Raw genomic sequence first — 18,306 nt, forward strand, 5'->3', positions numbered from 1 at the left:
ATGACTTCTAATTCTGCATATCTAGATTAAACTCTTAGTAATCACAGGCTTGTGTTTCCAATTGCTTTTTAGATAACTCCTTTGACTCAAAATGTTGAAACCTTATATTCATGACCTTATATCCCAGTGAAGGGTGCTATCTTTCTCTCCCCCTACAGAGACAGGTTTTGTTCCTTTGCAGCTCAGATCTAATCAACAACCACCCATTGACTCTACCTTCTACCTGCATTTAGATTTGTCCCTTCTTCTCCCTATTCATGTCCCTGCTCCAGTGGAAATATCCTATTTGTCTTCTGGAATCCAGAGCATCACTGCTTCTAGTCTCACCTATCACCAGTTGAATTCTACGTATAGTCTTCTGAGCAAATTTTCTAAAAATTAAATCCTGTCATATCATTTTCCTGCTAAGAATCCCCCAATGCAATGTCCAAATCCTCCAGATAATTACCAGGATTTTGCCCATCTGGTCCCTGACGACCTTTCTAGCTGCATCTCTAGCGAGTTGACATTCCAGCTGCCCTGAGCAACAGACTTGCTTGGGCTCTTACCAAACATGCAGGCTCTCCTATCCTTCCATGTCTAGTTGCTTTGCCCGGGGCCTCCTGCCCCTCCTGCTCACCTGGAGAAAGCCATCTTCCTCCAGCCACCTCTCTCTAGCCATTGGAGAGAGCCAGGTCATGTCACTTTCTGATAAAATCATTGCCAAACTCCCCAAATGAAGGATGTCTTTCCCCAGGGCTCGTAAGGTCCCTCTGGGATGCCGCCACCATATGCTTTCTAGGTTGTGTGATTGGTTCATTTCTCCCTCTAGACTAAATTCGGCGAAGGCAGGAATCCATACTATAGTTCTTTTTTATTCTCCCAGTCCTAACATCTAGCATTTGATAAATATTTGCTGAATGAATGAAAGAAGTTGATGCTTGGATTAAAAATTAAGATGAAATAAATGAATTAAACCTTACTCTTGAAATGTAAAAGCAACTCAAGTGTGTATCCAGCTGTGTCCTATGAAGCTCAATGGAACAAGGCACTGGCTCTGAAGGCAAGCAAGGAGCTTCTGGTTAGAGCCACTTCTTTGACGTTTGATATTTTTAAGATCCTTTTCTTTTGGAACTGGGAAGGAACATAGCCGGGATTCATTTCATTTTAATTTTTATGTGTGTCTTCGTGTTACTGGGGATTAACCCAGGGGCTCTTGACCACTGAGGTACCCACAACCTTTTTATTTACTAAGTTTCCCAGGCTGGCCTCCAAACTTCCATCCTCCTGTCTCAACCTACCAAGTATTGGGATTACAGGCGTGTCCCACCATGCCAGGCTTCTTTTTTTTTTTTTTAACATTTAACCATATTACTTATTTTAATCGATAAATTAAAATTGTGTATATAAGCAGGGTTTTCTATTAGAAAGAAATATCTTCAACCTGTTTTTACTTGCGATTTTTCCCAATCTTAATTACTTTGAGATCATCTAATCCCTTTCCATAAAAACTAATAATTGCCACCAAATAAATTAAAGATGAGAAAACTAAAAATAAATGTAGAAACTAGAAGAAACCATTAATGAAGATCAAAGTGGGCTGTGTCTCTAAATGAATTTCTCTGGCTCATGTGGGGGACGGGTTAATAAAGATGTTAATAGGAACTCCCCAGGAGCATTCAGCAGCGCTCTGAGTGCAGGGTAATGAGCCTGGTTGCTGGTGGCTTCATTAGCTAGCAAGGGAAGGCTGCTGGAGTTCCAGGGCAGGGACTGCACTCACATTACATTCCAGAAACATGTTGCCATGCTCACAGATTTGAACATCAAGTCTGGGTGGAAAGACATGATCAGCTGGAAATGGACATGGAAAAGTGTCATTAGCTGGTCCCTAGTGTAGGGCATTGTTAAAATGACCAAATCCTTGTATATGTCATTTTTTAGTTACGATGATGTGGAGTGCTGCTATGAATGCCACCTTGGGGTCAAATGAGTCTGATATTCTGGCCGACCCCTGACTGGCTGGGTGATCCTAGGCAAGGCTCTCAGCTCAGCTCTCAGTATAAAGCTCTCGAGGCTTCAGCTCCCACTTATGAGGTATGGGGGATGGCAGTGTCCCTGCTTGATAGAGTGGTTGTGAATCAAAGTAAAATACTGTATATAATCTCCAAGCTAGTGCTGAATAAGTAATATTATTTATAATACTATTATTATTATAGTATTATTTATAATAAGGTCACCAATGACATATTTTCTCTTAGCAAAGCAGACAGAACAAGAAGAATTAAAAGTCCTAGAAGGTATAATTGGTACTTCAAATTTTCTAACTCCTAGTCATTGATTTTATTTCACAAATATCTACTGACTACCTATTTTATGCCAGTTAGGGGGCATGTGTGAAATACAAGAAGTGCCAGAAGAGATCAGATTTGGTCTGTAGAAAACTCTAACACTCTTTCCACTAGACGGCATCTGGGTTAGATGAAAGTTACCACTAATGCTGCCCGTGAGCTGTCCTTACCAGTGGTCACGGTGTGATAGGTAGGTAACGGGTGAAATGTCCGGCGAGCACGAAGCGAGCAGGCCTCACAGCAGCTTAGGCACAAGGAACAGAGAGGACCGTCTGCTGACCACACAGACAGCCCGAGGGGCACTCAGGCTGACTTTCTTAGTTTGGAAACTGAGTCGACTGTCACACTGTGGAAATGCAGGCAACACGTAGGCCCAAGCAAGCAGAAACAAAAGTCAGTTCTGGCGCGAGGAGGCTCCTGACCTCTACAAAGTGACCAAGGGCCCAAAGGAGCTAAATATAAAGAGGCGAGGCAGCCTCAGTCCTCACACAGCTGTCATTGGGTCTGAAGCACGGTGAGTCACCGAGCAGCTGAACTTCCCCACTGCGAAAACATGCGAACGTGGGCAGGGGCGGTGAGGACGCCGCTCGGGGCACAGCACTTGCCTAGCATGTGTGAGGCCCTGGATTCGGTCTCTAGCACTGCAAAGTAAGTAAGAAATTAACAAAACACCAAAATTTAAAAAAACAGAATGAGGATGAGGGGCTAACCTTGTTAGCCGGATCAGAAGGCAGATGCAAGTCAAAATGTCACTGATTTCTCAATGCCATTCAGCAAAATAAGACAGGGACACGAAATGAGATGGGGGCACGGCATGATTAATGGAAAGAGAACAAGGTTTGGGTGCAGATTTGACCCATTCTTTTACAGATTTTTTTTTTGTGTGTGTGTGTGTGTGTGTGTGTGTGTACAGCACTAGGGTGGAACCCAGGGGCTTTTCTCCCTCCAGGCTATACTCCCAGACCTATTTTTATATTTCATTTGGAAACAGGGTCTCACTAAGTTGCTGAGAGCCTCACTAAGTAGCTGAGGCTGGCTTTGAACCTGTGCGATCCTCCTGTCTCAGCCTCCCAAGCGCGGGGATTACAAGCGTGTGCCACCACGCCCGGCTGACCCATTTTTTAATCAGGAAACATCTCTCTGTGTGCCTGGGAGAAAGGCCTCTACTTCCTCATCTGTAGAATGATGCTATACTTCCTAGCACTGGCCCGGGCAAGCAGTAGTTGAATCAGCAATTATGTGTGTCAGTAATATACATGCATATTGCTATAGTATATAAATTATGTGTATTGTTATATATACATATAATTACATATACTGTCTGGCACAAAGGGAATACTATTGTGTATGTGGTACTGGGCTGAACCCAGGAACATTCTACCTCTGAGCTACAGCTCCGGGCCTATTTTACTTTTTACCTTTTTTGGAGGGGGTGCTAGGGATTGAATCTAGGGGTATTCTACCTCTGAGCTACACCCCAGGCCTATTTTTAATTTTTAATTTTGAAATAGGGTCTCTCTAAGTTCCTGAGGCTGTCATGGAAGCTCTCTCAGCCTACATTTTTTTTTTTTTTTTTTACTTTGAAACAGTATCTCACGAAATTGCTGAGGGCCTCACTTAGTTGCTAAGGCTGGATTCAGACCTGTGACCCTCCTGTCTTAGTCTCCCAAGTACTGGGATTGCAGGTGGGAATGTTTTGTTTTATTTTATTTTATTTTTGCGGTACTAGGATGGAACCCAGGGATATTGTACCTCCGAGCGACACCCCCCAGCCCTAGTTTTTAGTCTTTTTTATTTTTGAAACAGGGTCTCACTGAGTTGTGAAGGGCCTTGCTAAGTAGCTGAAGCTGTCCTCGAACCATAATCTTCTAGTCTCTGCCTCCTGAATGCTGGGATTACAAGTGTGTGCCACCACACCCTGTCTGGGAATGTTTTAAATGATAGAATTTCTCCCATTTTGAAGATCAGGGAACTGGAAATAAGTAACTTCCCTGGTTGATACTGTCTTATTGCTCTCTCCTGAGTTCAATCCACTGAATAACTCCCTTGGTTAACAGCTCATGAGACCAAGCTGATGTAGATGCAGATTCAACCTTAGACTGTGTTCACAGCAAACGCTGAGACTTACTCAGAACCCTGGAGCCCAAGCATAATAGCTCCTAACCATCCCAATGAAAACAAGGATTACTTTAGATTTTAATCTTCCTCTGTCCTATAGTGGTATCAAAGGCAGTGAAGATCTCACACTTAGTCTTAAAGTCAAAATAAGATGCTTCCAGAATGAGGCTGTCCTGTGGTCAGCAGATTGCTGCCTGATGTCTGTATTCCATCCTTGTTATTTCTTGCTTCCACCTGGTGGTCAAAAGGTGAAACAGCAAGCATACCCCAAACAGCTTGGTACCCGCAGATCCATAGCCTGTAGCTTATAGCACATCGATTTTGATCTCTGCAGACCTTTTTGTATTGTTTTTCTGCTTTTTGATTCCTACTAAGTTCCTCCGGTGGGAAAGCTTCCTGTGCGAGGCGTTCTTTCCTAGGACTGAGAGGACCAGGATAATCCAGGATGCTTCCCTGGGGCTGAGCTCCTGTCACAAATCAGGCATGATTTTCAGCAGATATTCGTTTAAAAGTTTGAAGGGCTCTGTGGACTCTGTTCCCTTCTCTATGGGAACAGGCATCAAAGAGACAGGAGTAAAGCGCTTTGCACGCACATCAGAAACTAATTGCCAATTTGGCAAATGTATTGACTAATATCATGCACTGTTATTTCTAAATCCTCTCCTGTCCTTGACCCCCAGTGTCTAGATGTAAACTTGGAACCATTAGTGGAGAAGGATAAAGTCTTCTGGTGCCTCAAATCGAATTGAGAGGGATTTAAACCCAGTGCCTTTGAGTGTGGTGAAATGAACTCAGCAGTGCATTGATGCTGGGATTTGAGCTCACACAGCATGAGCGCTTTCAAACACCGTGTTTGAGGAGGCAAACAGAGTCACGACAGACCCTTTCAGGGGAGCGAAAGGAGTTGGATGAAACAATCAGTGACACGTTAAAAACCACAACTGGGCTGCAATCATGTGGGCAGGAAAAAAAAAGTTTCTCTTTATCACAGGATCTCTGCATTTAATGAGATGGCAACTGGACAGCCTCCAGAGGAGGAAGGCCTCTGTTTACTTCAGCGGAGACATGTCCAAATATTTAGTTGATTCTCTGAAAAGCCCTACATGATTCTGTAGCAAACGAGTCTCTGAGGTATGATCTTATCAGCCCTCTGCTGCCAGTGGAAAAATTAAAGGGGATTGGAAAAAGAAGAATCAGAAAATTTGACTGAAAGTGCAAATCATTAAACTTTTTCTCTCAAAATCGGCTATTTTCAATGTCGTTCCGATACTTTGTTTAGGACCTCCACCTGGCCAGTGGATACGCTGTCCTAATCTAATCAAAAGGTTTTCCACCCTTATAAACGCTTTATTCTCCTTCATTCCGATGGCGAAACCTACACTGCCGGCTGGCACGTCTTCGTCTTAGTCTACTTGGCACCACAGGAGGCTCAGGAAGGAGGAGTCTGAGGGCATTTTCTTGGGAGTACTAGGGGAGCTGAGAAAGCTGAAAGAAGTTTGTAGAAATGTGTATAGGACCCCAGTGTTTAAATTCACACTGCTGTCTATATGAACAGACTTTAGCCAGCATGAACATCTGGTTTGCCCTAAGCTTCTGGAAACTTCTAAGCCGTACACAAAATATACCCTAACTAGAGCAGCAACTGAGATTTTAACCTTTCCAAACGTTCTGAGACTTGGAATCTCCTCCACGTTCAGGTCTGTGTTACTGCTTCCTGTGGACTCTCAGGAAGGATCACCAAAGGCTCTCTCCCCTCCCCCACCGCGGGAGGCCAGCACGCCCCAGTCCCCGGCCAGTTTGATTAATGTGTCTTGGCTAATTGTGTGAAAGATGGCAGCCCTTTAGCAAGTGTGACCAGTTTATTGTTCAGCCAATCACTGGCGCCTTGGTTAGCATGTGAAAAGGGGGTGCGTTATGGGGGGAGGGGAGTGTTCTGGCGGCCCAAGTCAAAGGAGGAGTGTTTTGGGGGGTCACAGAGCAACACCCACTTCTTTGAGGGGGTGTCACCATGCTCTACTAAACCTGTAAACCTTGTACTCAAAGCACCTCTTGTCTCCTCCCTCTTTTTTCAAGATCTTTTTTTCCCATGGTGCAAGCAGGCGAGATACTGGCTCCTCTGCACATGGAGTTCACGTCCCAGGGTTTTTAATATTTCACTTTTATATTTCTGTTAGAGAATGATCCCGCTGAGCATCTGGGAATCCAGGCTCGTCAGAACCCCCTCACTGACACTTGGATATATTGCTCTGAAAGCTATCCCAGGAGAAAAGATTAAACAAAAAAAAGGCCTACTTTTCAAAGCCTACTTTTCAATCTGCCCACATCAAAATAAGACAACTGGCCCTTTGAAGTGGAGGACACAGAGTTCTCAGCCGGCTTGCTTAAATGGGGAGTGGGGGAGAGGGGAAGTAAGGGAGGAAGGAAGAAAAGGAAGGAAGGAAAGGAAGGAAGGAAGGAAGGAAGGAAGGAAGGAAGGAAGGGGCAAGTCTCTAAAACGACACACCCTCTCACCTTGCCAGATTTAATTAGGCATATGAGTCTGCATTGCTGGCTGGGAAATCTGCCACCCTGCTCATCAGAAGCCCAAGAAAACAGGTAACCGGACAGAGAAAACTTACTGCTGAGTCAGCACCAGGCAAGCTACTAAAACTTGTACCAATGGAACTTGTTGTCCTCCCAGATGGAGGCCGGACAAAGAATAGAAATGGCAGAGAGGAGGAGCATGGAAGCTTCTCAGGTCTCCCAAGGTCAGATCAACAAACTCCCTCAAAACTGAATGAGCTGAAGAGTATATAAGAAACTCAAGCCGGGCGTGGTGGTGCACACTTGTAATCCCAGTACTTGGGAGGCTGAGATAGGAGGATTACATCGCGCCAGCCCCAGCTACCTAGTGAGGGCCTACACAACTTAGTGAGACCCTATTTCAAAACAAGGATAAAAAATAGGGCTGGGGGGGGTATCTTGGAGGTAGAATGTCCCTGGGTTCAATCCTTAATACCACACAAAAGAAGAAAAAGAAAGAAAGAAAGGAAGAAAGGAAGAAAGAAACTCAAACACTGAACAGCACAAAAATAAATAATCTCATTAAAATGGGCAAATGGCATGAACATACATTTCTCAAAAAGAGACGTACAAATTGCCAAGTACGTGAAAAATTACCAACACCACTAATCATCAGAGAAATGCAAATTAAACCCACAATGAGATATTGCCTAACCCCACTTGGAATGGCTGGGATCAAAAAGACAAAAAGTAGTAGTGCTAGTGAGGATGTGGAGAAAGGGGAACTCTCATATGCTGTTAGTGGAAATGTAAATATAATAGCCATTACAAAGAAGCAGTATGGAGATTCCTCAAAACGCAAGAAATTCAGTTATCATATGATCCAGCAATCCCAGTACTGGGTATATGTACAAAGAATTGAAACCAGCATGTCAAAGAGATGTCTGAAGTCCATGTTGACTGTGGCACTGCCCACAGCAGTCAAGGTATGAGATCAACCTAGGTGCCCAATGAATGGATAAAGAAAATGTGGTGATGTGGGTGTGGCCACATACCTGTAATTCTAGTACTTGGGAGACTGAGATGCAAAGTATGAGGCCAGCCTCAGTAACTTAGCAAGACCCTTAGCAACTCAGTGAGACCATGTTTCAAAATAAAAGACAAAAAAAAAAAAAAAAAAAAAAAAAAAAAAAAAAAAAGGCTGGGGTGTAACTTAGAGGTAGAATGTTGCTGGATCCAAATCCTCAGTACAAAAAAAATTTAAAAAAGTGGTGTGCATATACAGTGGAATACTATTCAACCATAAAAATGAGATGCTGTCAGTTTTAGCAGCATGGATGAAACTGGACATTATACTCAGTGAAATAAGACAGGCACAAAAGACAAATAACACATGTTCTCACTCAAATGTGAAGTTAAAAAGTTGATCTCATGGTTGATGGGCACAGGGAAGCAGCTGAAGAGGAAGAGTAACTTCTAATGTTCCATAGCACAGGATAACTATGATCAACAATTAATTACATATTTAATAGCTAGTAGGGAGTTATTGTTTTTGTTTTATTTTGTTTTATTTTGGTGCTGGGATTGAACCCAGGGGAATAGGGGCATTCTACCTCTGAGCTACATGCCCAGCCCTATTTTTTGAAATAGGATTTTACTAAGTTGCGGAGGGCTTCACTAAGCAGCTGAGGCTGGCTGTGAATCTGCGATCTTCCTGTCTCAGCCTCCCAGTACTGGGATTACAAGTGTGTGCCATGATGCCTGGCTAGTAGAGTTTTCATATTCTCAGCACAAAAGGATGATAAATGTTTGAGGTAATAGATATGCCAATTACCCTAATTTGATCATTATACATTGTATGCATGTATTGAAATATCACATTATATATCCTATATATATATATATATGTATAATTATTGTATCAATTAAAACACACATATATATATACACACATATTATATGTATTATACTTCTGAGTTACACCCCCATCTCTTTTATATTTTTGTTTTGTTTTGAAACAGGGTCTCGCTAAATTACTGAGAGTCTCACTACATTGCCAAGGTTGTCCTTGAACCTGTGATCCTCCTGTCTTAGTCTCCAAGTACTGGGGATTAGAGATGTGTGCTACCAATCCTGGTTTAAAAATATATGTATGTATGTATGTGTGTATGTATGTATGTATGTATGTTTATTTATTTAGTGGTACTGGAGATTGAACCCAAGGGTATTCTTCTTCTGAGCTATACCCCCACTCCTATTTTATTTTTTGTTCTGAAAAAGAGTCTCCCTCAGTTGCAGAGGGCCTCACTAAGTTGTTGAGGATGGCCTCAAACCTGTGATCTGCCTGTCTCAGCCTCTCAAGTACTGAAACTACAGGTGTGTACCACGACACCCGGCTTAAAAATATATTTAAAAAACTGTATTGGTTAAATTCAAAGTTTGAGGGCTCTCTATATTACTTGGAATGCAAAGTAAAGAAAAAGAAATCACTTTTCTGGCTCCCATCTCCCCCTCAGTACCCCTTAAATACTGGAGTTCAGAGTGTAGAAGCCGCAGAGTAGCCACTGAGGACTAGGGATGGGTGGTGGTCCAAAAGGGATTGACTGACTCATAAAAAGGGATGTTCCTGGAACATATATCTTAATGCCCATTTTATTTTATTTTAGTGAAACTGGGGATTGAACCCAGGGGTATTCTACCTCTGAGCCTCGCCCCCAGCCCTATTTTTTATTATTTATTTTGAAACAGAGTCTCACCAAATTGCAGAGAGCCTAAGTCACTGAGGCTGGCCTTGAATCTGCAATCCTCTTGTCTCAATCTCCCAAGTACTGAGATTACAAGTGTGCACCACCATGCCCAGCTTGATGCCCATTTTAAAACCTAGTCCTTATGAGTGAATAATACTGACTCCATGCCTAAGATATGCCGAACTCCTGAGATCTACAAAGGTGGAGTTAGCCATCTTAGCAGTGAATAAGGTTACAACTCTCTTCCTTCTATACACTCAGCCTGGCCCACTGCCACAAGCTTCCCAAGCCCATAGGATCAGCCTCACAAATGAGCACCTGCTATCAGAGGACCAGTGGAAGAGTGTGTGAAAGAACCCAACCCGAGCTCCAGAGAACCAGGGACCCACCGCATTCATCCGTGTGTCCACTAGGCATCTGTGCAATGCCTCGCAGATAGTAGGTGTGCCTACTTTTGACTTATTTGAATTAAATTAAATCCTTACTAGGAAAACAGCACAAAGTGTGAGCCCTATTGGTATTGAGCCTAAAGAGTTTTCTTTTTTTCTTATTTTTTCTTCTTTCTTTCTTCCTTCCTTCCTTTCTTTCTTTCTTTCTTTCTTTCTTTCTTTCTTTCTTTCTTTCTTTCTTTCTTTCTTTTTGTCTTAGGGATTAAACCCAGGGTCATTCTACCATCAAGCTGTACCTACAGCCCTTTTACTTTTTTTTTAATTTATTTTTATTGGTGCATTGTAATCATACATTACACTGGAATACAAGACTTGAGAGGATATACAAGCACACATCATCCAATTAGCCCTCATCCAGTCCCCATCCCATTCCCTCCCCCTCCCTCGATCCCATGCTTGTTTGGTGATTAACTTTGATACATTTGTTTATGTACTTCCTGCTTTTTAAAGAGACTCCATCCTCCCCTATTCCATACCCTCTGATTGGTCACCTTAATTGCTTCACTATAGGGCCCTTTCTATTGCTCGACCACTTCCTGTTGCCCCTTTCCTCCTAGTTATTGCTGATTAGGGGAAGCATCTGGTTTTAATTTTCTGTGATATTTCTCTGTGCATGCCGTGTTGCAAAATACCGATCCCACTCTTGACGGCCCCAGTTGTAGCCTGGCTACCCGGTGGACTGATCCAGACCTCGCTGGCTCAAGCAGTGGCCTTGCCTCATGGGAGGCCCCGATTCTGGTCTCGCTGGCCCCGGCACCGGCCTAACCCCTCGGCAGGCTTCGATCCCGTCCTTGGAGGCCTCAATAACGGCCTTGCCTTGCGGCAGGCTCCAATGCAGGCCGCTAGTCCTGGCACCGACCTAATCCCTCGGCAGGCTCCAATCCCGGCCTCGGAGGCCTCAATAGAGGCCTTGCGTCACAGAAGGCTCTGATGCTGGCCGCTGGCCTTGGCACTGGCCTAACCCCTCAGCAGGCTCTTATCCCGGCCTCAGAGGCCCCAGCACCGGCCTTACCTCACGGCAGGCTCCGATCCCGGCCTCGTTGGCCCCAGCACTGGCCTAACCCTTCGGCAGGCTCCAATCCTGGTCTCGGAGGCCTCAATAGCGGCCATGCCTCACAGAAGTCTCCGATGCCGGCCGCTGGCCCCGGCACTGGCCTAACCCCTCAGCAGGCTCTGATCCCAGCCTTGGAGGCCCCAGCACTGGCCTTGCCTCACGGCAGGCTCCGATCCCAGCCACGCTGGCCCTGGAACCGGCCTGACCCCTCGGCAGGCTCCGATCCCGGCCTCGGAGGCCCCAGCACCAGTCTTGCCTCATTGCAGGCTCCGATCCCGGCCTTGCTGGCCCCAGCACCGGCCTAATCCCTTGGCAGGCTCCGATCCTGGCCTTGGAGGCCTCAATAGCCTTGCCTCACGGAAGGCTCCGATGCCGGCCGCTGGCCCCGGCACCGACCTAACCCCTCGGCAGGCTTCGATCCCGGCCTCGGAGGCCCCAGCACTGGCCTTGCCTCACGGCTGGCTCCGATGCCGGCCACGCTGGCCCTACAGCCCTTTTACTTTTAGTTTTTGTTTTGAAACAGGGTCTTTCTATGTTTCTGAGAGTATTGCTAAGTTGCCAAGGCTATTATCCTCCTGTCTCAGCCTCCAAAGTACTAGGATTGCAGGTGTGCACCGTCACACCCAGCCATTTTCTGTTTTGATACAGAGTCTCACTAAGCTGCTAAGGTTTTGCTAAATTGCTGAGATCAACCTTGAACCTGCAATCCTCCTGTGTCAGCCTCCCAAGTACTGGGATTACAGGCATGCACCACCTTGCCTGGTTTCCCTACAGTTTCTTGCTGTCATAAAACCCTTTCAGGACAATCTCATTCCAAAGACTATAATGACAACAATTTGGGACAATCTGGGGTTCAGTAATGGGGCAATGTAAGAATATAGACTAGATATGCTGGCTTGGAGCACATTTGTTCTCATCCATATTTGTGTACATCTATCTCCTCTATAATCCTGCCAAAAAGACTCCATCTTTGGCAAGGGTGTTATTTCTTTCTCCACCTTCTGGCTTACTGCTTGTCTCTGTCTCAGAATTCTTGAAGTGCCTGGTGAGTAATGCGACTCATTTGGTATGGCCTTGGGAGCATGTCTCAAAGACCCTCCCTAGGTACAGCTCTTCTTACACTTCCAAATCTACTCTCAGCAGCCTGTCTTGAAGGATGGAATGACTGTCAAACCAAGACATGACCAAGCAATGGATGAATTCTTGTAAAGTATAATCCAGAGACTTACCTGGCCTGTGCTATGCCTAGCAAGTCTCTATCTCCCCTATGTTGCTTTAGCTTTCTTTTTACACTTTATGAGGCTCAATAATCTAGCAAATAAACTCAATAATGGTCATGGGGCTCAAGAGTGAGACCATCTTTGGAGCCATCATGTGTTTGGAAATGACTCTGTAATCCACAGTAATAGTGATTTCAAATTATTGTTCAGTTTGCTACTTGTGTTCTGCAAGGTTGAGGAATTGATCTAACCTTAATTACTATTTCAGCATTATTTTTCATAGAAAGATTTGTCAGGAATAAAGAAATCTAGAAATCCGTCTTTCCTGTTAACTTTGCAATACGATCTGGACTTTGGCCAGTGCTCTTCTGACATTGCTAATTCTGAGCCTTTAGAAGCTTGGATCAGTATTACCTGGATTGTAGTTAGGTAGCTTGGAGACTCCAGGCCAAGTGTCCTCTGTGGGGACTCCCAACACCTATATAAATCCAGAGAAAGACAGAGAAAGATGAGGCAGGAGACCAGGTGGATGGAGCAAGTGCAGAGACATAGAGACAGATAGGGAGGAATGGGGGAGAATTCAGTTATGCCACATAATGCTAGCTGATTATATATATATATATATATATATATATATATATATATATATATATGAAAGAAACTTTAGTGTTTTCAACATGAGGCAAACTCTAGTATGGCTCTGTGGTCACGAACCTGTGTCTTCACTAACTGACTCATTATTCAGAGACAGATCGTGTGGCCTTGCTTTCTCATCTGCAAACGTGTACTGCGCGATCATCGGGCATGAGGATGTTGTGTTGGCAGTTGGGATGTAGAGGCAGGAGTGACTGTCCCTGTGCTTTACATCACATTACCATAAGCCCATTGACAGGAGACACTTAGAGCTTAAATTATGCCTTGGTGTAGGCATTCAGCTATTCCCCAGAGTGCTCAAATTAAAAAAGATTCAGGTTACTGACCTTCGGACAGCAGGGTGATGGCTAAAATGACCCCAAACTCTACTCTGGTCCTTTCTATCCAATCCATCTCATCTTATTTTCTTTCTGTCCAGAAGCTTGGGATATGGTCTTGAGTTTTTCACTAGTGGATTGTAATGGTAACTTTACTTGGGAAAGAGCTAGCCTATGTGTTAGATGACTAAATTGAAAAGCTCTAGTTTTAAGATGTGTTCTGAAAATAAAAATACATAAGCCAGACATTGTGGCACATGTCTGTAATCCTGGTACTTGGGAGGCTAAGACAGGAAGATTACAGGTTTGAGGCCAACCTCAGCAACTTAGTGAGATACTGTTACTGTTTCAAAATAAAAAATAAAAAGAGCTGGAGGTATACCTCAAAAGTAAAACGGGCTCAATTCCCATACCAAAAAAATCCCATACCGAAAAAAAAAAAATCTAAAAACATAAAAACAACCCTTTTGGAGTACAAATCTGAAACAGACTTTGGATGGAGCTGTCCTGAAAAGTTCCCTATAGGCATCATCCTTTCATGTTTTTTAAGATAATCACAAAAGCCAGAGCCCGTTTTATCTGGGAGTCTGAATAACATTGTTTTTGTAAAACACTAGTAAAGCACTAGTAGCTGTCATTAGACCACCATAGCACAGGTCTTCTTAGAAGCGTATCTCAGATAGCTCTTCAGAAGCATATCTCACAGAAAGTCTACCCATCCATAAAATGCCGAATATAGACACAGGAACCAATTTTCATGGTAAGAGGTTAATTGTGGAACTAAGACTGAATATAATTACTAAGGAATCCAGAACTTAAATCTATCAGTTTGCTGACTAGGACTCTGCCTGAGAGATATACTTTTCCAGGCCGTTTTTTTTTTTTTTTTAAGCTTTATATATTTTTTTGAGCTAACTCTCAAACAAAAGACACTGAAGTGCTCTTTTCCCTCATATATATATATATATGTATATATATATATATATATATATATATATATATATATATATATATTTTTTTAAATGCCACCCCATAGTCTTTCTCCTTTGATCCATTTTCTAAACAATCTAAAAGGTGACTGAGAGGATTCTAGGCTTTCCTACCCACCACCCTGAGCCTGAGGGGACTCTGAGGGTCCTGGAATCCATTTTGAAAAATCAACTGCACTAATTCTTCTCTTGTAGGAGAAGGCTGGAGGACAGGAAGCTGCACACATGCACAGATGCATGTGTAAACATGTAGGCGTGACCCATGTGTATGCATTCAACTTCTGTCAGCTGGCAAAGTACAAAGAGAAGAAAGCAAAGAGAATGCAGAGAAAACAGTCTAAGAGAGAAATAACAATCACCTCTATATTTTCTCTATGTTGAAACTTGCCACACTTTATGGTTACTTTATGTTATGTTTAATGCCAACAAAAGAGATAGGAAAGTTTTAGAAAAAATTTTATGTTAAAAACTTTAAGCTCGAGATTTTAGAAGTTTATTTTGGCAGTGGGGATTAAACCCAGATGCATTCTACCTCTGAGCTACACCTCTCCCTATCAGCCCTATTTTCTTTATTTTTTAATTTTTTTGGTGGTACTGGGGGTGGAACCCAGAGGCTTTCTACCTCTGGGCTATATTCCCAGACCTAGGTTTTGGTGGTTTTTTTTGGTTTTGTTTTGTTTTGTTTTGGTTTTTTGCGGGTCTGGGAATAGAACACAGAGACATTTGATCTCTGTGCTACTCCCCCTGCCCAATTTTTTATTCTTTATTTTGAAACTGGGTCTCACTGAGTTGCAGAGGGCCCCACTAACTAGCTGAGGCTGTCCACAAACCACGATCCTCCTGTCTCAGCCTCCCAAATGCTGGGATTACAAGCGTGTGCCACCATGCCCAGCTCCCAGACCTAGTTTTTATACTTTATTTGGCAACAGGGTCTCACTAAGTTTCTGAGAGCCTCACTAAGTAGCTGAGAGTGGCTTCGAAAATGTGCAATCCTCCTGTCTCAGCCTCCCAAGCACGGGGATTACAAGCATGCGCCACCATGCCTGGCTTCTTTGTTATTTTATTTGTTATTTTTATTTTTTAGGTACTGGGGATGGAACCCAGGGGCATCTACCTCCGAGTAACACCCCTAGCCCTATTTTTTTATTCTTTATTTTGAAACAGGGTCTCACTGATTTGCAAAGGGCCTAAGTAGTAGCTGAGACTGTCCTCGAAGCCTCGAACCCGGACCCTCCTGTCTCAGCCTCCTGAATGCTGGGATTACGAGCATGTGCCACCAGGGCAGGCTTTCTTTGTTATTTTAAAACAAGTTCTCACTACATAAGTTGCTGAAGCTGGCCTCAAACCTGTGCTTCTTCTGTTTCAGCCTCCCAAGTACTGGGATTATAGAAGTACATCAGTGTGACTGGCTGAGATTTTAGAAATTTTAACAAAAATTTAATATGCTTAATTTTGGAAATTTGATGCTCCTAGATGAAAAAATTAAATTAGATTAAAAATTAATCTAATTCTTTCAATAACTTATTTTTGCAAACAATCCTAGATTCAATTCTAAGGTCAGAATAAACTATATATAAATTAAATTCATTAATCAATAAAAAATCCAGAAATTTGCCTTATCATGGATTTGCCATTATAAGGAACGTCCTATTTCATATCCATGTGTGAGTGTCTAGAAAATGTAAGGAGAATGAATATTCACCAAACTAACTCTATACATTGGTAACCTATGTCTCTTTAGTAACAGGGACATGTGGGTGAGAACTAACCACTGTTCATCAAATAAAGTTATAAAACTGACAATAAATAAATAAATTAAAAATAAAATTTCCATTAGATATGAGATCTATTGTATAACATGGTGATTATAATTAATATAATGTATTATATTCTTGAATATCACCGAGTAGATTTTAAGTATTCTCATCCCCAAACACACACACACACACACACACACACACAAAGCTGGGTGTGGTGGTACATACTTATAATCCCAGTATTTGGGAGGCTGAGACAGGAGGATCATGGTTCGAGGACAGCCTCAGCTACTTAGCGAGGTCCTCCACAACTCAGTGAGACCCTGTTTCAAAATAAAGAATAAAAAATAGGGCTGGAGCTGGGCGTGGCGGCGCAATTTGTAATCCCAGCATTCGGAAGCCTGAGAACAGAGGATTGCGGTTCGTGGCCAGCCTCAGCTACTTAGTGAGGCCCTCTGTAACTTAGTGAGACCCTGTTTCAAAATAAAGAATAAAAAATTGGGCAGGGGTGTAGCTCAGAGATAGAATGCCCCTGGGTTCTATCCCCAGACCTAAAAAAAAAAAAAAAAAAAAGAAAAAAGAAAGAAAGAAAAATAAAAGAAAAAAGAAAAAAAAACTTGAATCCAAAAACCATACGGTCCCTTCCTAGCTGTTCTTTTCTCATGGCCTTCTAAAGACGTTCTGCCTGGCCTGCATTTTGGTAATACATACCAGTTTCAACCTTACTGTACATATGGAGACCAAAGTGAAATACAAGTATTATCATCATCATCACCATTACTACTTAGTACTAACATGTATCAAGCACTGTGCTAGGGAAAGATTTTTTTTTTTTTTTTTTTTTTTTTTTTTAGGGGCTAGGGATGGAACCGAGGGGTATTTTACCTCCAAGCTATACCCAGATCTACTTTTTTTCTTTATTTTAAAACAGGGTCTCACTACATTGTGGAGGGCCTTGCTAGGTAGCTGAGGCTGGCTGAGAACCAGTGGTCCTCCTGTCTCACCCTCCCAGGTACTGGGATTACAAATGTGCGCCACCATATCCAGCTTAGGTAAAGAACCTTCTGGAGGTGTAGTGGTAGAAAAGACAGCAGAGCATGGGCTGGTGATTTTCTCACTTTCCCCTCAGAGTGTGAAACTACAGGTGTGGCAACAAAACTGCTTGGACAGGAACATAAGAAAATGAGATTTTTTTAAAGGCTGGGCATGGTGGCGCACTCTTGTAATCCCGGCATTCGGGAGGCAGAGCCGGGAGGATCACGGTTCGAGGACAGCCTCGGCTACTTAGTGAGGCCCTTTGAGACTCAGTGACATGCTGTTTCAAAATAAAGAATAAAAAATGGGGCAGGGGGTGTAGCTCAGAGGTCAAATGCCCCTCAGTTCCACCCCCAGACCTGCAAAAAAAGAAGAGATTTAAAAAATCTGACCTTTTGGTGCTCATAATAAATAGCTAAGCAGCACAGAATTGTCTTCTTGAAGCACATGTTGAAGTCAGCAGTGAGCTATGCAGCTACACAAACTCAAGAAATAACTAAGGGGAGCATTTAATGAACAGGGAATATTATTGTTAAAAATCATAAGAGCTACAATGTTCTCTTTGTACTTTATTTACAGAAGTCACAACTTTACAAAGTCAGAGAATCAAATACAATTTAAGACCCAGGGAAGTTGGAGACAGACTTACTTGCTCTAGATCATGCCTGGAGTTAGAGCTGTGTTCAGAACTCATAAATCCTGACTCCAGGCTAGTGTTCTTTTAATATATTTACTTATTTTCAATTTGTAATGATCTGTCATAAATGTAAAAATAAAGTCCCTTCAACTAACTGCAGTGTGATAAATACAATGACAGGTGTGACCGTGGCTTCCTAGCCGGGCCCGTTGGACTGGTTTGCTGTTCTCATGGCATCCCTCTTTCTTGGTACTTTATGTCCAGATTCAAGTGCAATATATTTCACTCACTGAATTACCTAATATATCCTTCAGGTGCCCAGTAGCAATTACCAAGACCAGTCCTGCAAACTCAAGCTAATAACTAGACTCAGCAGGTCCTGGGAAATTCCTAGCCTACTCTTTCTGTTCTGTGATTTTTAAGTGCAAAGAAAGGACAGCTAATAAGTGTGTGGTTACTTAAATAATACACAATATTTTAATTTTTTTTTTTGTGTGTGT

General features: G+C 42.9%; 1 protein-coding gene across 3 annotated transcripts in view; it reads right to left on the reverse strand.

Moving 5' to 3' along the window:
* The window catches only part of CDK15 (cyclin dependent kinase 15), a gene marked incomplete at both ends in the record, with an annotated part of 96,168 nt that overhangs the window by 24,966 nt on the left and 52,896 nt on the right, over window positions 1-18,306 (reverse strand). For all 3 annotated transcript variants that reach the window (XM_080690139.1, XM_080690140.1, XM_080690138.1), the window contains one exon: window positions 12,832-12,895. In XM_080690139.1, the coding sequence (XP_080546265.1) occupies window positions 12,832-12,895 (64 nt within the window). The remainder of the gene's footprint in view (window positions 1-12,831; window positions 12,896-18,306) is intronic.

Source organism: Muscardinus avellanarius (genome assembly GCF_963383645.1).
Source record: "Muscardinus avellanarius genome assembly, chromosome: 2".
Lineage (NCBI taxonomy): Eukaryota > Metazoa > Chordata > Mammalia > Rodentia > Gliridae > Muscardinus > Muscardinus avellanarius.